This window comes from Colias eurytheme, chromosome 19 (assembly GCF_061535395.1).
Source record: "Colias eurytheme isolate Ceu_HAF_F1 chromosome 19, ilColEury1 Martin Lab GWU primary, whole genome shotgun sequence".
Taxonomy (NCBI): domain Eukaryota; kingdom Metazoa; phylum Arthropoda; class Insecta; order Lepidoptera; family Pieridae; genus Colias; species Colias eurytheme.
In genome coordinates, this window is record NC_142998.1 from 7,297,463 (window position 1) to 7,321,820 (window position 24,358).

A 24,358-nucleotide genomic window follows, 5' to 3' on the forward strand; every position below is an offset into this window, starting at 1 on the left:
TTTTTTCTCTATTCGTGTCGATAAGTACCTATATTAAAAACTACGAAGTATTTTTTATCATTAAAAGATTTGTGAACTTTGTGTATATCTTATTCTTTGAAACGTTTATAATAATTTAAAAATAATATGAAGTAAATAAATTGTGCAAACTATTGAATATTATAATTAATGCTGCAAGGTCTTCGCCTTCTGAAAAGAAATGATAAGAGGATTGTGGATGCTCAGAACTTCAAAGTAAACATTTCACACTATAATACTGAAAAATTAATTATTAATATATAAGTAGTTTTTGGTCAAAATAACGATGAATTTGTTTAAAAATATATTAAAATATTATTTTGAATTCGCGTCAGATTTTTTCAAATGGTGCTAGAACATATTATTCGGTGTCAACGTATAGATTAATATATTATTCTTTAAATTTTTACTATAAAATGCTTGATATGAGGCTCTTATTATAAGATTTTATAAAAGTCTTTAAGTATAAAATATCGGATAATTATCTATTCTAATAACATAAATAGGTAACAAAGTAGCACTTAGGGTAATAGAAAATTGTACAGAAAATTCTGTAGCTGATCGTGAATTGAGTTTTCATGTAGATTTTATATCGAATTTGAAAATAATAGAAGCTTTAAAAGCTAGACGTGAGTTGAATATTTTAAAATATTATACGTTTCAATCTTCTCGATCAATATTATCTTATTGACTTCCCGAAGTAGTTTTGAGATTCGTTGAAATATGACCTTTAACATTGTTAATAATACCCGCTGCAATTAATTTGAAAAAAGCAAATTATAAGTTTCATCACGAAGCTAAAGCAATGCTCAATTAATTTTTGTTTTTGATATTAAAGTTCACTAGTGGAATATTTTTAAATAGTTTGTGAATTCCATAGATTGCTTTTGATAGAGGAAAACGTAAATATAGATACATTTTATCTGCTGTTTGTTTTTTTAGAAACAGAATTAAGGTATTATATAGTTACTGAAAATATAAATAAATATCAAATTCAAATCTTAATAGAGAGATGTATTTCTTGAGAATGAAGTAGGTACCTGCCTTATACACAATCTTTTATATATTATCTTTAGCGGTGTCCCGCGGTTTTTGCTCCAGTCCTATTGGTCTTAGCGTGATGACTCCCTCGATAAATGGGCTATCTTAAATTGAAAGAATTTTTCAAAGCAGCAGTAATTAGCGCGTCCAAGCAAACAAACAAACTCTTCAGCTTTATAATATTAGTATAGATACTAAATACACACATTGTTTTTATTTTGTCGTTAAATATAATAAAATCTAAATAATTCATCATTTTGTTAGCGTAACGTTGACATGTAATTAATCATATTGCTATTGTGTTAATTCTCAGTTATTAAAGGTTTACTTTGTGGAAATCCTTGACGAATATTATAAATGCGAAAGTTTGAGATTGTTAAACAAACCACTGGACGTTTTTGATATAATTAAATTATCGGCGAATACCAAGAGCTAAGAGCTTCAGCTATTTATATGTGTATTTGTTATAATAAAGTATTGATATCAAGCGAATGCTTTAGAAAATAGTTAGCCCCAGCTTTGCTCGAGTTGACTATCGATAAAAAATGTTAATGGGTAGAAAATATACACCAGAAACAAATCTTAAGCGTACGTTAATCGGTAAAGATTTTTCTTTGTAGAGTTAAAAAGATTTCTTAAAATATATCTACTAGTTTTTCGAGTTAAAGTATAACATAGAAACAAGTATAAATTTCAAATTTCATTTAAAATTGGATAATTGCCTATTTGAATAACATAAATAGGAAGCATAGCACTAGTAATATAATGTTTTATATCTGCTGTAGTAGTCGTTGATAATTAACTAACTTAAATAAATTTATTTCTGCTGAATATGTAGATTGGAGAGGTATTAAAAGAGCAGTCCCTTTGCGAATTACAACTAATGGGTCAGATTAATTCCTTCTTGTAGTTCCGTCGTGAATCGACCCAAGGCTCTAGAGTCTACACTCATACGCTAATCATTCTATCGAAGGGGTCAAGGCCAATTGCTATAGAGATATAATTAATAGGAATCAACAAAATGTTTATATTTTAAATGTAAGGGATTAAGTTAAAATTTATGGCATGGAAAAAATTTCCAAAGTGCCTTAAATTTGCATAACATTATACAATTTTTGTCTCAAAAAATTTCGTCGATGTGAACCAAAACTTTGTTTTACCGAAAAGTTCTCTCGCACTCGCACTTTATAAATACGACGGCTTTTCAGAAAAACGTGACCAAAATCATTAGCAGATCCCTATTGAATCTTCCAAATACTTGGAGATAAAAGCCTAAAACTGTATAAATATAACTAAATATAAACGATGTAATAAAAGCAAGTAAGTTTTCGGTTTATTAAGTTTTTTCAGTTGCGTGTCCGTTAAGCACTTTAGTTATTACAGAGGGTACTAAAAATAAACCCGAACTAAAATGTTACATAAGGAACAAATCAGAATTCTATTACGTAATTCATGGAATAGAAGATTACATTTTATACTAGCTGTGCCCCGCGGTTTTACCTGCATTTCTTCGCTCCTGTTGGTCTAAGCGTGATGATATATAATAGTATTTAGCCTTCCTCGATGAATGGGCTAACACCGAAATAATTTTTCAAATCGGACCAGTAGTTCCTGAGATTAGCGCGTTCAAACAAACAAACAAACTCCTCAGCTTTACAATATTAAGTATAGAAGATTAAGAGTTAAATACTAGGTAAACATCACTTCTTCGGTATTCTAAAAATAGTTTGCATCATTAGGGTTATAAATAAAGCAATACGGAAACTGCAAGTAAAATATCTATAATTAATCAAAAATTTAGAGAAGCATTCAATAAGATAAATGCCAAAACTGTTCCACTAATTGGACGCGGCGTTGTCTGTTTGAAGCAGTAATGATTGAACCTTTCAATATAACTAAGAACAAATATTATTTCATTTAAACAGAGCGTTTATAGGCTATTCGAAGGCGTAAACACCCAGTGCAAACGGTACATAATGTAGCTTGAATAAATGTTTTGTTTTGCAGTGCCTGGTTAAAATCATGTATTGTACCAAAATAAATTGTAAACATGTAAACATTGCATTGTTTGCAGTATCTTTAGATGCATAGAAATACGTTGGCGTTTACGTTTAAATGTATTTTAAATTTGTTTGCGACAATTAGGTTATTTTACTGTATTATGTTTAATTTATTTACGTAAATGTTTTAAGTATTTTGGCTGTCGTATCTAATGACATCTGTATCTGTGATGGAACGAATTTGTATTGAAATTCGGATAGCGTTTTAGTTGCGCCTTCTTTGAATTTTAATATAATACAAGTTTTTTTTGTAAGGTAATAATAAAAGATATAAATGAAGGCGCGACGCTTTTAAAACAAGCGATAAATAATTTTTCAATCTAATCGCTCGTTGTAATTCAGTTCGTCTAATCCGGGATAAAAAATATAGGTACCTACATTTATATAACTAAGGAATAGTTATATAAATAATTAATAGTTTTTTTTTTCTACTAGAAAAATTGAGCAACGTTTGATTTTATCTGTTACAAACACAAACATATTATTTTCTCCTCGTAATCCATACTATCCATACTAATATTATAAATGCGAAAGTAACTCTGTCTGTCTGTCTGTTACTCAATCACGCCTGAACTACTGAACCAATTTGCATAAAATTTTGTATAGATATATTTTGATACCCGAGAAAGGACATAGGATAGGTTTTATCCCGGAAATCCTACGGGAACGGGTTTTTCTCTGAAAACGCGGGCGAAGCCGCGGGCGGAAAGCTAGTACAATATAAATGTATATATTTAAAAGGGGCTCCAGGACAGCATTAAAAACGGGCAATCTGCACTTTCTCCATCAAGATTACAAAGTGTTCAACACATGACAAGACGTAATCAATTAAATACGGTACATAATATTATGCATTAACAGTGAACATACAGTGAATGACAACACTTGTGAATAAATTGAAGTCAAATGTTAATATGTGGTTTAAGTGTTTTCTTGCATTAGTAATGACGTAAAGTCATTAACAGGATACTTATTAGAATACCGCATTAAATTAAAATAATTATATCCTCGTAATATATTAAGATAATCTTTTTCATAAGGACCAAACAATAAATGCTTTAAACAGGGAAACATGGTGCAAAATTTCTTCTCTAGGTAATAAATTTTTTAATGAGCATTTTGTTAAATACACACCACGCCACATACCATATACAAGTTTTTCATATCTATAATATACCTAAAATTGTTTCTTCATACTTGAAAAATGTTTTAAAAACACTTCCAATCATTCCAGTAAAGGCTGAGATTATCGCGTTACAAACATAAAAACAAACAAACTATTCTGACTGAATTGTGGTCTTGTTAGTCTCGTCTATGGTGATTTATCAGTTTGAGTCAGTGTAGGCAAGTTTCTAAGTTTCAAAGTTAGAGGATTAATAGAAACTACAAAGGTTGGACAGTGGGTTTCTCTTGTATTAAGATCGGTTTGTTAACACGCAAAAAGTTAAGCTCTATTAGTATTAAGGTTCAATCTATACTATTATATAATATAACTACCTTACCACCCGCGGCTTCGCCCGCTTTGTCTGAAACCTAATTAATTATATACAAAAACCCTAAATCACTCTATCTATTAAAAAAACCGCATCAAAATCCGTTGCGTAGTTTTAAAGATTTAAGCATACATTATAGGGACAGAAAAAGTGACTTTGTTTTATATTATGTAGTGATAATATTATAAAGCTGAAGAGTTTGTTTGTTTGTTTAAACGCACTAATCTCGGGAACTACTGGTCCGATTTGAAAAATTATTTCGGTGTTAGATAGCCTATTTATCGAGGAAAGCTATGTATATAGGCTATATTATATCATCTCGCTAAGACCAACAGGAGCGGAGCACTGCGGGCAAAACCGCGGAGCACAGCTAGTAACTAATATAACAAATGTGTTTACCTTTTACAATAATTCATACAAGAAAGAAAAGCTTTAGTTTAAGTGTCTATATATTTTCCTATTAACACTTTATAAAGACTAGCAGAAGTTTGATTACTAGGATTGGATTTTAGGTCTTAACCATGAATACGATAAAGCAATAGAAGGAGGTTGAAATCCTCTTGTATTCTTTGAAATTTTTCAATTATTTCATTCATTGATGTAAACTTATATAAAGCTTTCAAATATGAATACGTGACACTGATTAAGGTGGCTAGATTTGTAATACTTTTTCACAACTTGTATTTTACTAAATTCCTTTTAAAATTTGGTAACATTTTTGGGTCAAGTCTATTGCTGCTGAATTGAAGTTTTAATTTCTTTAAGATTCTTCAAAGTGAATAAGGTCACGTTTGCATTGTAAATCTGTGCAGTCAACTTATTTCCTGCTTTTGTAAAATGCAATTTTGAATTCGCTTAGCACTGCTGACGCGTTGTCACGCTTTTCTTGAGACAGGATAAAATGGTGAGAAAGGCACGACTTATAATTTGTTGTTACACCTCTGTTGTGTTTTATTTGCTAGATAACTAGAAGACATTTTTAATTACTTAAATGTAGTTAAAAATATCTAATTGTCAGAAATATTGTGGATAAAGAAATTCTTAATTATCCGCAAAATAAAGTTGTAAAATAATTGTCTGAAATATTGTTGAAAAAAAATTAATTACACATTATTTTTTAAATATCACACGGAAAATAAGCACATTAAAATCAAATCAAACATAATTTACATTTCAATAAAGTAATCCAGAGAACATATTGCTCCGTATACTCAGTTCAATTAAATGAACAATATAATAAAAAGACGATCCTTCTGAAGGCCCGCTAAGAAAGCTTATCGAGCGATATCTTCTTAAAAAATTATTTTTTTATGTCCATAAAAATATTAATCATTGTTTAGTTTAAGATTGGCCTGTGTGTGTATCTATGTGTCTACTGTGGCATTACCAAACGGGTGAACCGATTTTGATTATGTTCTTTGTCATAAAGGTGATTTAATCGAAAGTTTTCTTAGCTGTTTTATGAAAATCTGTGCAGCCGTTTTAAGCTCTCCTCCCGAGATGATGTAATGAGACTTTTTTATTATTTTAATTCGATGTTATTTGAACACAATGTCGAGTACCTATAAATATTATAAGAGCGAGTTAAAATAACAAGAATAGTACTTTATTAATTACGTTTTTCTTCAGAATTGTACTATATCATTTATGCACAATAATTCCAATAAAGAAATAAATAAATAGCACAGTATTGCAAAATAATATATTTGAAAGGCACTAATTAAAGAACACGGTAATATACATTTATCTGTAATAAATATAATAACATCTAATAGTTGATTATGAGCAATTTCAAACAATTATGTATCATAATACTAAAAATAATAGCCTTTAATTACTTTAATCGTTTTAGAAAATAGAAAGGAATCTATGATAATAATATATTATTGCAAGATATATTATACTAGCATTCCGCCCGCGACTCCGCCCGCGTTTTCAAAGAAAAACCCGCATAGTTCCCGTTTCCGTGGGATTTCCGGGATAAAACCTATGTACTAATTCAAATTATCCTCTATATGTGTGCTAAGTTTCATTGTAACTGGTTCAGCAGTATATAAAGAATAATAAAAACACACATACACATGCATCAATTCTCACAAACTTTCGCATTTATAATTTATATTTATAATTATATAAGTAGGAAGGATAGGATTATTACCTATGATGTATCACGGATATAAATTTTACTATCCATAATATTAATATTAAACAGATAGAGCATTTGCGTTTTTGTTGCAATTTAAAAACTAACTAATCGATCATTTCAAAAAATATTTGGTCATTAATTTTCTTAATGTCGGGTCTAGGTTAGAATTCTTCAATTTCTTGATAATTTACTATGTTTCTAGCTTAATGCAAATATGATTTATTATTTATCTATAAATAAAATAGTATGTACAATTTATAATAAACTAATGCCAAATTAATCTTGGTTAATTCCAAGAAATAAGCTAGAAAGCTAATAAACGAAATAAAGATGAGCATGACTCATACTCACATGTCGTTTTCTTATTAAACATGTTACACAGTCTGTCACCCTTTGGCCTATATTTTTCATTTCTCTTCTTATATTATTATAATGTATTATAATGTATTTTATTATATTAAAATAAATATAATATTCTTAATCCTAAAGTAACTATGTCTGTCTCTTCTTGACGCCTCAACCACTGAACCGATTTGGATGAAACTTGGTATAAAACTTAGCTCATAGGGGTTCTTCTTTAATATAAACCACAGCCGGAAAGTAAGTACCTAGTAGGTAGGTTTAGTTAATTTATTATAGTATAATAAATAGAATATATTATATTTGTGCAATGTATAATGAAATACATTTTAAATTTTGTCCTCGTTCGTTGTTGTTCAAATTTGATTCCTTTTGAATATGGAAACTATTTCGCTTTCCTTAACGGAAGAATATAGACAAATTTAATAAAGTTCAGTGAGTCAGGGAGTCAGTGTTGAAATCAAATACTTCCGACGAAACATGCATTCGTGGTATAATAATGAATTTAGAAGAAGCATACACGTGTGCTTTCTTATACTTGGGATTATTTTAAAAGAATGCGTTTTATATAATAACGCAAGTCTTATATATAAAAATGAATCGCAAAATGTGTTGGTAAGCGCATAATATCTCGAGAACGGCTGAACCGATTTCGATAATTCTTTTTTTATTATATTCCTTGAAGTACGAGGATGGTTTTTATAGGAGAGAACTTAAATATGTACCACGGGCGAAGCCGGGGCGGACCGCTAGTACTGAATATTATAGTACATATTAAGATTTGGTGCTCTATTTAAAATAGTACTTCATTTTGTGCTTCTTTTGTCTTTTGTTGATTTATGTGATTTACCTTTGTTCACACAACAGCATCTAACTTTCTGATTTTTATTTATTATTTTGCTTATAAAAAATAAAACTATTGGTATTAAAATCTCAAAGCATTTTTAAGCGTTGGTGAATATAATGGACTGATTGCTAAATTATATTTTGATAATAAATAAAATAATTGTAAAGAAAGCCCTACAAATTCTGTGAAAAATGTACTCCCATTAACATAACATTCCACCATTGTATGCAAACATGAGGAAAAGAAAATGTATTATTGTAAACAAAATAAAGGGGTTAAGAGGGTAAAAAGGAAAGGGTTGAACGCAATATAGCGAGACCAACACTCCATTAGACATACTTATATTGCTATTTCAAAATATATTATTTGTTTAAAAAAAAAACAATAATTATTCAGACTCATACAATAGATCTTAACCAATACAAACATTGCTAGACTATGTACTAACTCGTTTTTATAAGGCGCCATTTTTTATATGAAAAATATACTCACTGTTAGGATATAATATTAAAAATAGTTATCAAATGGTGATTTGATTATATACTTTTTAAGTTCAAAATGGTGATTATTTACTATGTATTTTCATAATTATTAGTCTAGAGTCTAGACGATATTCTTAATCCGCCATAAGATCCAAAGTAATAGTTATTCAATTTCTAAAAACTTTTTGACGATGTTAAAATATCTTATACCAAAGTTCAAAGTTCGTTAGTTATACACTTAGCTTGGAAGTAAAGATGTTAAAAATGTGGCGGATTTAAGTTTCCTTCTAAAAAATATTTTATTGAAGAACATTTTATGCGAAAATATGGTAGATATTATTCATATCATCATGTGTTGTGTAATTACATATTCAGCATTAAGTATTTCATTTCGTACGTATAATGACGTCGTTGATTTTCTACAATCGTTTTAATAGATATGGAATCAAATAGCCATGCTCAAATAAATACCGCCATTTTTTAAAGTAAGTACAGTTTTTATTAACTTCAAACATATTGTCCATCATTATAGTAACATGTTCAATTATTAATCTGGGAAATTAAGACCATTAATCTATGCTTTGCCTTTATTTTATTTATTTGACAGCAGATAACATGGATGATGGAAAAGGACATCATAATATAACCATTGAGCCAGTATTAATTGACCCAATTGTCAAACGTCAATAAGCACTTTACAGTAATTGGCTTTATAAATATACTAATGTTTGTCTAATTGAACATCAAAAATTTAACGCTCAAAATGTATCCAATTCTCTATAAAACATATCCTATACGATATTTTATATTTAATTCTCTACCAAATTTATCCCATATTTTAGTGTTTTAAGAGATAAGCGCTTTTAATAGGTACGTAAAGCTGGCGATGAAAAATTAGCGAAATTAAAAAAAAACAACACCAGAATTTGTTGCTTATTTGTTGCTAATTAGTTGCTATAATGACGATTTTGTTGCTCAACCCGTTCGCTGAAAATCAGCAACAGTTCTAGCTTAACGTTAAGGTAGCGTGCAGAAATCGGAAAAAGGGATGGATCGTTCCAAAAATGCAGATGAATTTGTTGCTAATTTGTTGCTGCATAAAAACAGTGAAAATTTTAAATTTTTTTCATTGGCGCCAAAAATAACACTGGCCATGTCAACTTAATTGTCGATTTTCGGTAGTGAAACATAAAAAAAAATTTGTTGCTCCTCACATCGTTCACCGGCACAGTGTACAGAGCCAGCAACAAAATAGAAACCGGAGGTAGAGTTAATTTTGAAACCGGTTTGCTAGAAAATCGTCCACGCCAGCTTAACTGTCGATTTTCGGTAGTGAAACATAAAAAAAAAATTTGTTGCTCCTCACATCGTTCACCGGCACAGTGTACAGAGCCAGCAACAAAATAGAAACCGGAAGTAGAGTTAATTTTGAAACCGGTTTGCTAGAAAATCGTCCACGCCAGCTTAACTGTCGATTTTCGGTAGTGAAACATAAAAAAAAAATTTGTTGCTCCTCACATCGTTCACCGGCACAGTGTACAGAGCCAGCAACAAAATAGAAACCGGAAGTAGAGTTAATTTTGAAACCGGTTTGCTAGAAAATCGTCCACGCCAGCTTAACTGTCGATTTTCGGTAGTGAAACATAAAAAAAAAATTTGTTGCTCCTCACATCGTTCACCGGCACAGTGTACAGAGCCAGCAACAAAATAGAAACCGGAAGTAGAGTTAATTTTGAAACCGGTTTGCTAGAAAATCGTCCACGCCAGCTTAACTGTCGATTTTCGGTAGTGAAACATAAAAAAAAAATTTGTTGCTCCTCACATCGTTCACCGGCACAGTGTACAGAGCCAGCAACAAAATAGAAACCGGAAGTAGAGTTAATTTTGAAACCGGTTTGCTAAAAAATCGTCCAAGCCAGCTTAACTGTCGATTTTCGGTAGTGAAACATAAAAAAATAATTTGTTGCTCCTCACATCGTTCACCGGCACAGTGTACAGAGCCAGCAACAAAATAGAAACCGGAAGTAGAGTTAATTTTGAAACCGGTTTGCTAGAAAATCGTCCACGCCAGCTTAACTGTCGATTTTCGGTAGTGAAACATAAAAAAAAATTTGTTGCTCCTCACACCGTTCACCGGCACAGTGTACAGAGCCAGCAACAAAATAGAAACCGGAAGTAGAGTTAATTTTGAAACCGGTTTGGTAAAAAATCGTCCACGCCAGCTTAACTGTCGATTTTCGGTAGTGAAACATAAAAAAAAATTTGTTGCTCCTCACATCGTTCACTGGCACAGTGTACAGAGCCAGCAACAAAATAGAAACCGGAGGTAGAGTTAATTTTGAAACCGGTTTGCTAGAAAATCGTCCACGCCAGCTTAACTGTCGATTTTCGGTAGTGAAACATAAAAAAAAATTTGTTGCTCCTCACATCGTTCACTGGCACAGTGTACAGAGCCAGCAACAAAATAGAAACCGGATGTAGAGTTAATTTTGAAACCGGTTTGCTAGAAAATCGTCCACGCCAGCTTAACTGTCGATTTTCGGTAGTGAAACATAAAAAAAAAATTTGTTGCTCCTCACATCGTTCACTGGCACAGTGTACAGAGCCAGCAACAAAATAGAAACCGGAGGTTGAGTTAATTTTGAAACCGGTTTGCGAGAAAATCGTCCACGCCAGCTTAACGATCGATTCTATTTTGTTGCTGGCTCTGTACACTGTTCCAGTGAACGATGTGAGGAGCAACAAATTTTTTTTTTGTGTTTCACTAACGAAAATCGACAGTTAAGCTGGCGTGGACGACTTTCTAGCAAACCGGTTTCAAAATTAACTCTACTTCCGGTTTCTATTTTGTTGCTGGCTCTGTACACTGTGCCGGTGAACGATGTGAGGAGCAACAAATTTTTTTTTATGTTTCACTACCGAAAATCGACAGTTAAGCTGGCGTGGACGATTTTCTAGCAAACCGGTTTCAAAATTTACTCTACTTCCGGTTTCTATTTTGTTGCTGGCTCTGTACACTGTGCCAGTGAACGATGTGAGGAGCAACAAAATTTTTTTTTATGTTTCACTACCGAAAATCGACAGTTAAGCTGGCGTGGACGATTTTCTAGCAAACCGGTTTCAAAATTAACTCTACTTCCGGTTTCTATTTTGTTGCTGGCTCTGTACACTGTGCCAGTGAACGATGTGAGGAGCAACAAATTTTTTTTTAAGTTTCACTACCGAAAATCGACAGTTAAGCTGGCGTGGACGATTTTCTAGCAAACCGGTTTCAAAATTAACTCTACTTCCGGTTTCTATTTTGTTGCTGGCTCTGTACACTGTGCCAGTGAACGATGTGAGGAGCAACAAATTTTTTTTTTATGTTTCACTACCGAAAATCGACAGTTAAGCTGGCGTGGACGATTTTCTAGCAAACCGGTTTCAAAATTAACTCTACTTCCGGTTTCTATTTTGTTGCTGGCTCTGTACACTGTGCCAGTGAACGATGTGAGGAGCAACAATTTTTTTTTTAAGTTTCACTACCGAAAATCAACAGTTAAGCTGGCGTGGACGATTTTTTAGCAAACCGGTTTCAAAATTAACTCTACTTCCGGTTTCTATTTTGTTGCTGGCTCTGTACACTGTGCCGGTGAACGATATGAGGAGCAACAAATTTTTTTTTTATGTTTCACTACCGAAAATCGACAGTTAAGCTGGCGTGGACGATTTTCTAGCAAACCGGTTTCAAAATTAACTCTACTTCCGGTTTCTATTTTGTTGCTGGCTCTGTACACTGTGCCGGTGAACGATGTGAGGAGCAACAAATTTTTTTTTTATGTTTCACTACCGAAAATCGACAGTTAAGCTGGCTTGGACGATTTTCTAGCAAACCGGTTTCAAAATTAACTCTACCTCCGGTTTCTATTTTGTTGCTGGCTCTGTACACTGTGCCAGTGAACGATGTGAGGAGCAACAAATTTTTTTTTATGTTTCACTACCGAAAATCGACAGTTAAGCTGGCGTGGACGATTTTCTAGCAAACCGGTTTCAAAATTAACTCTACCTCCGGTTTCTATTTTGTTGCTGGCTCTGTACACTGGGCCAGTAAACGATGTGAGGAGCAACAAATTTTTTTTTTATGTTTCACTACCGAAAATCGACAGTTAAGCTGGCGTGGACGATTTTCTAGCAAACCGGTTTCAAAATTAACTCTACTTCCGGTTTCTATTTTGTTGCTGGCTCTGTACACTGTGCCGGTGAACGATATGAGGAGCAACAAATTTTTTTTTTATGTTTCACTACCGAAAATCGACAGTTAAGCTGGCGTGGACGATTTTCTAGCAAACCGGTTTCAAAATTAACTCTACTTCCGGTTTCTATTTTGTTGCTGGCTCTGTACACTGTGCCGGTGAACGATGTGAGGAGCAACAAATTATTTTTTTATGTTTCACTACCGAAAATCGACAGTTAAGCTGGCTTGGACGATTTTCTAGCAAACCGGTTTCAAAATTAACTCTACCTCCGGTTTCTATTTTGTTGCTGGCTCTGTACACTGTGCCAGTGAACGATGTGAGGAGCAACAAATTTTTTTTTATGTTTCACTACCGAAAATCGACAGTTAAGCTGGCGTGGACGATTTTCTAGCAAACCGGTTTCAAAATTAACTCTACCTCCGGTTTCTATTTTGTTGCTGGCTCTGTACACTGGGCCAGTAAACGATGTGAGGAGCAACAAATTTTTTTTTTATGTTTCACTACCGAAAATCGACAGTTAAGCTGGCGTGGACGATTTTCTAGCAAACCGGTTTCAAAATTAACTCTACTTCCGGTTTCTATTTTGTTGCTGGCTCTGTACACTGTGCCGGTGAACGATGTGAGGAGCAACAATTTTTTTTTATGTTTCACTACCGAAAATCGACAGTTAAGCTGGCGTGGACGATTTTCTAGCAAACCGGTTTCAAAATTAACTCTACTTCCGGTTTCTATTTTGTTGCTGGCTCTGTACACTTTGCCAGTGAACGATGTGAGGAGCAACAAATTTTTTTTTATGTTTCACTACCGAAAATCGACAATTAAGTTGACATGGCCAGTGTTATTTTTGGCGCCAATGAAAAAAATTTAAAATTTTCACTGTTTTTATGCAGCAACAAATTAGCAACAAATTCATCTGCATTTTTGGAACGATCCATCCCTTTTTCCGATTTTTGCACGCTACCTTAACGTTAAGCTAGAACTGTTGCTGATTTTCAGCGAACGGGTTGAGCAACAAAATCGTCATTATAGCAACTAATTAGCAACAAATAAGCAACAAATTCTGGTGTTGTTTTTTTTCAATTTCGCTAATTTTTCATCGCCAGCTTTACGTACCTGCTTTTAATATTATCTACGCTTTTAGTTTGTATGCTGTATTTCAATTACATTTTCAGCATTAAGTATTTCATTTCGTACGTATAATATAGCTTTAAACATGAAAATTGTAGGAACAAAGGTTCAGAAATGTAGCAGATGAATATCATCAATACGGGTATTAATTAATCACTATTCAATTAAATACTGCCTTAAATTATCTAATAATACATCCCTTTCAGCTAAAGCTATTGAAATATCTTCTATTATTTAGAATTATTACAGCAGCTATTTCCATGAAATGTTGAATAGGAAACCTTCTACCTACATTCAATAATAATTATCAAACATATTTTATAATTATTTTTCTTTACATGTAGTGATCTACGAAAGACAGTGTCTATTTTCGCAAATCTTTATCACCTAGAGTGCTCTTTTACTTTGGCACTGTTATAATATAACAGTGCCAAAGTACTATAATATTATTATAGTTGCTATTACTGCCATTACTTGCTATTAGTCCAAAAGCAAAAAAACGAGAAAATATTTCGCGAAAATTTGACCTTCAAATCATAAAGTACATTACTATATTTAATCTGATCAGATATTTCCAACAAAAGTAATTTGAAAAAGGCCCAACGACCACGCTGGTTTTAGAGAGAAATCAAAGGGAAAGTAATTCGCACATGGAGTGCAAACTACCGCCACGACGCATGCTACAGCTTGTAATTATTCCAGACATGTTTATACAACACGATCTATTCCCGCGTTAAACAGAACTGAATACTAGATAATGTATTTAGCTACTCATTAGAATCTATATAATGCATTTTAATCGTTTTGTCTTAGTGCTCTACAGCTGTTGTATAATGCTATTTTAGATTCTATCTATTCTCAGTAGTATCACGATTCAGCAAATATAAAACAATAATTGATCTAGAATTTATTTACCACTACATACATAAGTACATAGCATACTCTTATTCCCGATGAATGTCTGTCCTAAAGTATGCTTAGATCATTAAAACTACGCAATGCATTTTGATGCGGTATTTTTTGATAGATAGAGTTTTATATAAAATTTGTTGAGCTTTAAATAACGTGGACGGAAAGCTTGTAATTTTACAAGCTCGATCTCAAAATATTGTCAAGCATACTCCAGAGGAAATGGGAAACCTCAATTTAAAATATACTGAATCTTTATAAAAACCGACCCTCAATTTAATTGCTGACGATCCAAATCTTCATTAATTGTCTCTCATTATCTTCGATATTACGTTTCTTACATTATTTCAAAGCAACAACATCACAAAAATAATATTAAATAGAAATATTATTAAGCTTCCTCGAAATGACATACCAGTAAGTGTTGGTTAAAATGGATAATTACAATTTACAATATTATATTTACGTTCACAATCAAAAAGTCCCCCGCCAACAATGGCGAATTCGTAGAAAAACGGAATTGACAAATTTTTCCGCATTCATCAAGAATAATTGGGTTTCAATCTGTACATTGAGTATGTATTGTATTTCCAGTCCGTATAATTTATATCCATAAAGCCAATATCATTTGTTTCAGAAGACACCCGGAGAATATTAATAATATGTCGGCGTCTCTATCAAAAAGCTTGACACAGTTATGATGTTTACTTTGTTTTGTTATTACTATAGCTGAGCAGAATTAAAATTACAAAGAAACTTTTGAAGTAGGATCATGACCAAGACTCAGAGAATATATTACCTATTATTTATGAACAAATATGAGTAATTCGGCTTCATTCATTAGTTGTACAACAGTATCAAAACTTACTGATAAACACATCAAAGCAATCCACCGAACAGTATGTTATATTAAGGCTAATGTATTTGATACACCATGAATTAATGATAAACCATGGATACTCATAGTATCAAATGTGCGAAGGTTAATGCTGCATGCTGTTCTTTGACCTCGTTTGTATCAATACAGATAAAAGATGCGAACTCCATTGCACTGCAACACGTGTAAGAAATACTTATGAGTTCAATACATTTAAAGTGAAACACCAATGAACATTCAATTGAAGTCAATGCAATAAATCATCCATTATATATAATATACAGACATACATAAAAGACAATTTTCCTAGATAATTTAAATCTAAAACATCATATTATGATATTTCTATATAATAGATATAATTTATAATACTATCTACGCAAAGACATCGATTCCTTGTGTACATAATATTATTATTATTCAAGCTTAAGATATATTAGGGAAAAGGAATTTGAACACATAATATCTTCAAATAATCGAGTTCAGAATTGCGAAAAGAAGAAATCTAAAACTTATATTTACGTTACATCAACATATTATTCTATTCTCGTGAGTAAATCCATTTCATCCTCCATTTGAATGAAAACGAGTTAACCGTAATAAGCTTGGGGTAAAAATTCAGAGTATCAAAACCTTGATTATTGTTAAATGAAAAATGTTTGTCATGAATTTGTCCAAACGTTTTTCCAGAAAGTCTGAGCGGCTAAAACGTTTGAAATACCATGCTCCCTTCAACCAAATTACATTTCATATGAAGCGCTTTGCAAAATGATAATTATGGTTGAAATATATTTACATTAAAACTAGAGAATGTTTAATTACAACCGTACGAATATTTAAAAATCAGAAATACATTTAGAAGTTTTTAATTAAGAAAAATGTGTTCAAATGCTTTACTCTCGTTAAACATATTTAAAAATTTATATTTTTATAGTAGAAATACGTTTTGAATATTTCGTAAGATTTGTGTAACCATGATATTATATTACATTAGTATTTTTGTTATTAGGTACTTTTTTTAAATGCATCTACATTCTACATACCTATTTCAATAATGTATTACATAAATGAGATTTGACAATCGCAATAAAATAAAATAACACTCGTTAAATTGCAAAGCTCGTCTTGATAAACATATTTCAATTAACTGTTCGCATACAAGTATGATAATTCTCGAAATGCTTGACGTATTCAACTTAGAGCAAATTTCATTCATCAAATAATTTAATATTCTGTAATATCTTTTAAAGGTGGCTATAATATAATAAGCCTGAGACATTTCCAAGTATGATTGTTATGCGAACCGTACAACTTCAAAATTGATTCACACACGCTGAATTTAAATAATAACGTTTGTTTCAGATTGCCGTTCGAGACACTGATTACGTATGACGAAACATGGGGAGCGTCGGCAACAATACCACATTATATGACGAACTTCTCGATCCACGGGAGCTCACCCTTCAAAGAAAATTCAGTAACATATTGATGATCACAGACGCATGGTCCGTGGAGAAGTGTTTGGAGTTCAACTTGATAAACAATACATCGAACGAGGAGTTTATGAATAAGGTCTTCGTATATAATGGCACGGAGATTATGTGTTTAGAACACGCCCCTATATTAACGCCGAGCACCATAATGAGAGCGAGCGTCCTTTCTGTAATGGCTCTGTTATCTTTCTTGGGAAACTTCGCTACGATGATAAGCGTACAAAGAGGAAAGCGCTGTCGGAGGCGGGCTAGGCCGTCATGGACTGCTATATATAGCCTTATCTTTCAGCTTAGTGTGGCTGACTTGCTTGTCACTGTGTTCTGTATAGCAGGGGAAGCGGGGTGGTCGTTTTCAGTGCAGTGGTATGCGGGGAATGTGGGATGTAAACTGTTTAAGTTCTTACAAATGTTCGCACTGTACTTGAGTACATTTATACTGGTTCTCATCGGTGTAGATAGATGGCTAGCTGTCAAATATCCTATGAAGAGTATGGCAACTGCTACTAGAAGTACCCGACTTGTTATTGTTGCATGGATCTTAAGCTTCCTATTAAGTTTACCACAGGTGAGCTTGTTTTATTTTTAGGAAAAGTAATGTATTATTCTGAGCGAGAATTTCATTATACAAACATACATTTGTATTATCTTATAAGAAAGTCTACGGTAGACTTCAAAGTTCGTATGATTAACAAGTAACAATTTATTCATACAAGATTAGCTTTTATATGAAGAGAAAAATATTCCGACAGTGCAAAAAAACATAACGTTATTATAATTTATATATTTAAATTATATACATCAAAAATCATCACTTATAACATTTCTGTATTTCTCCAAACAAACACATAAATAAGGTTTTTCGAATACGATTTCGCGTACAGAAACTATAATTTTACACAAAGTAAATAAGCAGATATTATATTATAGAAAAAAAAACACTATAACATACAAAATAAATTAGGCCAAACTGAAAATGGATATATAAAGGTAGGAACAGGAAGGTGTCACGCAGTACTAAATAAAAGGATCTAGTTCAACATAATGTGATGTCAGGCTGCTAGTCATCAATCTTCATGTTTGTCAATCATCAATGTAAAATACCTGTAACGTAGACCTCTTTTTCCATCACAAAGTAAGGCTATTTTTATTCAGGAATACTTAAATCTATTATTCCCTAATCCTACTGTTTGGCTTTAATCTTTAGCGAAATAAGATCTTTGTAGAGTCGTGAACAGAAATCCAATTTATATCAGTGTTTGTGTTGCTTATGTTCTATTGTGTTGGTTTGGCGGAATGTTAATTACCAGCAATTTATTACAAAAGTTTTTACTTTAAAACGAAACAAAACATAACCGTAACAAATTTAAAATTCTGTGGTGAAACATTTTTTGTAATTTTTTCGACGAATGACGAATTGTACATGCCGTATTTTTAATACCAGTTTATGTGTTTAAAATGTGTATATATATTATATACACATTATTTTGCACGTCTTTACTTCGTAATATAAAGCTGAAGAGTTACTTTGTTTGTTTGTTTGAATGCGCGAATATCAGGAACCATTCGACCAATTCTTTTGTACTAGGGGCGAAGACGGGGTGGACTATTTAATTATACTAATGAAGGTTACAAATCATATGGGTAAAATTTTTAAGTCAATGTAGACAAATGTAGATAAGTGATAACATACCAATTTATTTATAGTGTGCTTTATTTCAAATTAATTTTCCCGGAAGTGGTTTGCATAAAATGCCGACGAGGCAATTATTACGCCAAAGCCTGTTTTATTGTTTTCCATTGAAAATATCTGAATAAAGTTTAGGATAATTAATTTAACCCTAAGAAGTTTTACCATTCCCGGTACTATTTTGTTTAGACTTGACTTATAAAGAGAACCTTTAACTGACTTGTAAAGTATGAATAAATTAAATTTCTTTGTAGGTGAATAAGGGTACAAATTGTGACCTTGAGATACTTTTGGAAGTTGTTAATTTTCCGTAAGGCTGGTAATATTAAAATAATCACCCTTGCTTTCAGGGTCACTGAATTGTTCACAGAATACAATATTTCGAAGTCTGTTCGCATCTTCACATTTTGAAAATACTATTTTTTACAGAATGATTATCAGCAATAAGCTGAAATTAGCAATCAATGTGTATTTTTTTTGGATAGTAAGTCAAATTTATTTAAGTACTCACTACCACAAAACAACACTATGTTATTTTTACTAAAGTAGAGGCATTTTAATCTGAAAAGATTGAAATAATGCCCGATACGTGTTATTTTATTATCATGACATTAATTTGTAAAATCAGCTTTAAGCTTATCTTTACTTGTACCATTAAATAATTTAATTAAATATAAAAATTAATAATGAAATCTACACGCAACACTTTAAACTTCAACTAAGTCCCAAATAAATGGACAACAATAAACTAAGGCAGCGGTTTTTTTTTTTTTTTGTGTGGTGTCTCTCAATGTTAGCCAGAAGGGCTTCTACATTTTAACGCGGACGCGGGGGTGAACTGAAGGTTCACCCTGGTAGCGACATGCACAAGGGCGTCCCCCCTTGACGGGGACCACGAACCTCGGCTTGAGCTGTCGCTTGAGTGGAGGAGGCCTGAAGGGCCCTAATCGGACGGGCGCTCACCCGGGTGGGCGCGGGAACGCGGAACAAGGGACCTCGTCTTCGCCGGCGAAGACGGTGTACGCTTTCTGCTGTGGTGTGTGCGGTGTCGCGGTTGGTTCGACGTTGGGCTTCAATCGCCGAGTCTAGCCGTGCGTTGGCTTTGGTAATGTCGTCGTCGGAGTCGTCCAAGACGTGTCTCGGCCGCCTGCGACGACGAGTGGGATCGGGATTCGCGACGTATGCGATGGCCTTTGTCACCAATGGGTTGGGGTGGTTTTTAGCCTTGTCGAAGTAGCGCTTAGACGCTTGCTTCATCTATTGGGCTATGGTGGGGAGTTCTAGGTCCCTATGTAGGTCCACGTTACGCACGAACCAGGGCGCTCCAGTCGCCGTTCTCATGAACCGCGACTGAATCGTCTGGAGCTTGTGTATGGAGCTGGGAGCGCAATGCGCGAAAACTACACTACTATAAGTGAGGATTGGACGGACCACCGTTTTGTAAAGTGTCACCTTATGTCTAAGGGACATTTTACTGCGACTGTTTATAAGGTAATAGAGCCGGCTAAGAACATAGCTGGCTTTCTTACGGACTGCCTTAATGTGGGCTTTAAATGACATGTGTGCGTCTAGAGTGACGCCTAAGAATTTGGTGTGCAAGGCAGCGGTGAAATTGCCTTAAAGCAAGTAAGCTGTAAACTAGAAATCATAAAATAAAAAACAACATTACTATCATTTTAACGATAGCTTTTAATTTCTGTGTGAAGAGATTATTTATTTAACTTACCGAATTTAACAAGAAGGGTCGTGTACAAGAATAAAAGCTATAATTCTAATTAAATAGCTCTCTTTATTCTAAATTATTAGCCACTACACCCCATAGTTCGCTCCCATTGAACTTAGCTATTTCCTCGATAAATGTTTTATAATATCACCTTAATATTTATTATAATCGGACCCCTAGTTCCTGTGATTAGCACATTTAACCAAAGAAACAAACTCTTCATCATTATAATATTATAGTAGAGTCTCATACGTTTTGAAAGACATCTTTGAAAGATATTTTTAGCCACTTCGAAAGGAAACTTTGTATTAGAATTTATCATTCCTATTGACTCCCACTACCTTTGAGCCTAGCAACCGTAATAAAAAATTAAATACGCTACAGAATTGTCAATACATCAATGCTATAAATCTTAATATATATAAATCTCGTGTCACAATGTTTGTCCTCAATGGACTCCTAAACCACTTAACCGATTATAATAAAATTCGCACATCATGTGCAGTTCGATCCAACTTGAGAGATAGGATAGGTTTTATCCCGGAAATCCCACGGGAAAGGGAACTATGCGGGGTTTTCAGTGAAAACGCGGGCGAAGCCGCGGGCGGAAAGCTAGTATAAAAATATAATATGCTAGAATAGTTTTCAATAAAATCTGCGGTGAGTTTTGTCGTTTATATACAGGAACATTAATCTTTCTTTTCTGAAAGTCAGAATTGAATAGAGGAATATCTTCAATGTTAAACGAGTTTAGATGACAAAACGATTTACCGCTTCAATGGTTTCTTTAAGCCTTATTATTGGACCAAATAATGTAAAAGCTAGATCAAATTCCGTGTTGGTATACTAGATATTGATAAAATATGACTTAATATTCTGAAATAATCTGAGTACAAATAAAATTAAAATTAAAATTTTATGCAAACTTGTTCAAGTCACAAAAAGTAAATTAAACAAAATCTAGTAAGTATGTACATTGTACAGCATTACATAAATTTAATATGAAACTTTGGTTTAATTATACAATGTACATTGTACAACAATGGTTTTGTAAACCGGGGATATATATGGGACACGTAAATGAACAATCTTAGGTTAGAAAAGCAATAAATAAGGCCACAGTTCAAACAAATATGAGAAAATAGTTACTGGATACTTTATATTGTAATCTTTATTATTTACTAGTGGTCCGCCCCGGCTTCGCCCGTGGTACATATTTAGTATCCTATGTCCTTCTCCTGGCTCTAAACTTCCTCCCAGCCAATTTTCAGGTAAATCGGTTCAGCCGTTCTTGAGTTATAAGTGGAGTAACTAACACGACTTTCTTTTATATATATTATATAGATATTTTACGTACTTGTTTGTAATATTTATTTTATGAATAAACACTTATTAAAATATTTATTCAACATAATTATACAAGCTAAACTAAAGGTTTTACTATAGGTACCTAATACATACTATTTTATTAATGTTTTATACATGGCATAATGCACATTAAAAAAAGATTAATATTATGATTTAGTTACTAAATTGAAAGAAGAACAAAGAAAAACATAACATAAATTCATGAAATAATATCAATATCAATTCATTATTAAAATCCATCATTCATTTGGATAGCCCACCACGTGACACTTTAATTAGCAGTAAAATAATTATAATTTTATTCGGAGTCATTTATTTTATTTTGTTCTGTTTGTTATCAAAATATTATTTTTAATGCTAAATGATAACTAGCTTTAAGTATCATTGACTATAAAATATGCGTAACTAACGCATATTTTATATAATAGTTTAAAAAAATTGTAATAAGCAACGTTATTTTTCTAGCTATAAAACAAAACAAGTAAAGAATAATATCCTTGCACCATCAACATAATTAGTAATTTACTTTCGTATTTATTTGATTTTTATTTTAGAAAATAATTTTAAATACAGCTTTCAATGACTTAATTTATATTAAATCCCTTACTCTAAACTTAAAAACTATCTATTATTCTAAACATATTTTCCTTTTCAGACAATAGTATTCCGTGTAGCCAAAGGCCCATTTGTAGAAGAGTTCTACCAATGTGTGACACACGGCTTCTATACAGAGAGGTGGCAGGAGCAAGCATATACCACATTGTCTTTGGTGTTCATGTTTCTACTTCCCTTGCTCATACTTATGTCGACGTATGTGTCTACTGTTAGAACTATTGCCAGTAAGTTGTTTAGATACCTACCTTATAATACTACTAATAAATTATTACTTACTAGCTTTCCGCCCGCGGCTTCGCCCGCGTTTTCAAAGAAAAACCCGTTCCCGTAGGATTTCCGGGATAAAACTTATCCTTTCTCGGGTATCAAAATATCTCTATACCAAATTTCATGCAAATTGGTTCAGTAGTTAAGTCAGGCGTGATTGAGTAACAGACAGACAGACAGAGTTACTTTCGCATTTATAATATTAGTATGGATTTAGAAGTTGAATGATGTACATGGACTTATAAATGATATTTTGGTCTATATCTATTCGTGGTGTTATCAAAATAGATTTCGCAGAAGTGAGTGGGATTGGAAAGATTGCTTTTTAAATTAGTTCTTAAGGCTTAAATTTTGTTTAAGATGTTCTGAAACTAATACTAATATAGCTCTGAGGATACATTTGTTAGAGAACAAAGTTTAAAATTTATTTCTGAGCCCTTTATCTTGTACTATAAAAATCTCACTCATATTTCTTCCATTCCATTTAAAATGTTCACATAATATTACAAACTACTATTTTGAAACTAAACTATAAGTTGGGAATAAAATGTTATATTTTTAGAAAGCGAGAAAGTATTTCAACCGGAGACTCGTCGGGAAAAATATCTAACGCCAGATATGAACAGGAGAAGACTTATCGATAGAGCCAAGATGAAATCTCTGAGGATGTCAATAGTTATCGTCGCCGCTTTTATAATATGGTGGACGCCTTACTACGTTATGATGATTATATTCACATTTTTAAATCCTGATAAAGGTGTAAGTAATATTTTTATTTAGACCTAGTATTACTTGTTTATCTATTTTTCAATAGGAGGGAAAGATTTTTTTTTATAGGTAGTGTTGTTTTAACAGTAGTAACAGGGAAGGATACTTAATTACTTCTAAATTTAAATATTATAAGCTACATTTTATTTTTGTTATTTGTTGAGTAGAGAGACTAGTATTACAAATGAATTACACCACACAATATTAAGTTATATGAAATCACATTCCTATACAGTGTCACAATCCGTAACATACTTAATCCAAAATTGTTGTATTTGTCCATCGGGAATTTAACAAATTTTACTATTGTAATCTGCAAGCTAATAAACCAAAGTCAACCAATCTGCCCCTAATTTCATAGAGAAATATTTTTCATAATTACGAAGTCAATAATTTCGAATTGGAACAGAATTCAATGAATACAGTTTAACCTTTTGTAGTCAAAGCCATTTCTGTGTCACTTTATCACCAGGGGAAAGAACAATAAATTTCGCAAGAGAAATATAATAAACTTCGTTTTCATTTTTCTCTCTTACGTTACAAAGCTAGAAACGTATACATTTTTAATGTTTTCTTTACTGAAAACGATATAATAGATGTAAAAATTTGAAAGGTTAAATTGAAAGGTACTAGAGTACCTATAGAATGATCTAGAGATCATTCTATATTAATTACACTAGTTTTTCCGTGCAATATGAAAACTATAATTTATACCATTGCATTGTGACTGTCTTGTTATTCTTATTGCAAATCGTTCTTGACTTATAGGTCGTTGCTTTTGTTGTTATAATTATACGTTTCATTTTAACTGTTTGTTCTTTTTATCTTTGCAATGTAATGG

The 24,358-nt window shown here is 32.5% G+C and overlaps 1 protein-coding gene across 1 annotated transcript in view; it reads left to right on the top strand.

The window, feature by feature from the left end:
• CrzR (corazonin receptor) overlaps positions 1 to 24,358 on the top strand; it is a 38,390-nt gene that overhangs the window by 8,307 nt on the left and 5,725 nt on the right. Inside the window, exons 2-4 of the mRNA XM_090113324.1 lie at positions 16,959 to 17,654; positions 22,523 to 22,706; positions 23,312 to 23,508. Coding sequence (XP_089969450.1) covers positions 16,995 to 17,654; positions 22,523 to 22,706; positions 23,312 to 23,508 — 1,041 coding nt within the window. The 5' untranslated portion in view covers positions 16,959 to 16,994. The remainder of the gene's footprint in view (positions 1 to 16,958; positions 17,655 to 22,522; positions 22,707 to 23,311; positions 23,509 to 24,358) is intronic.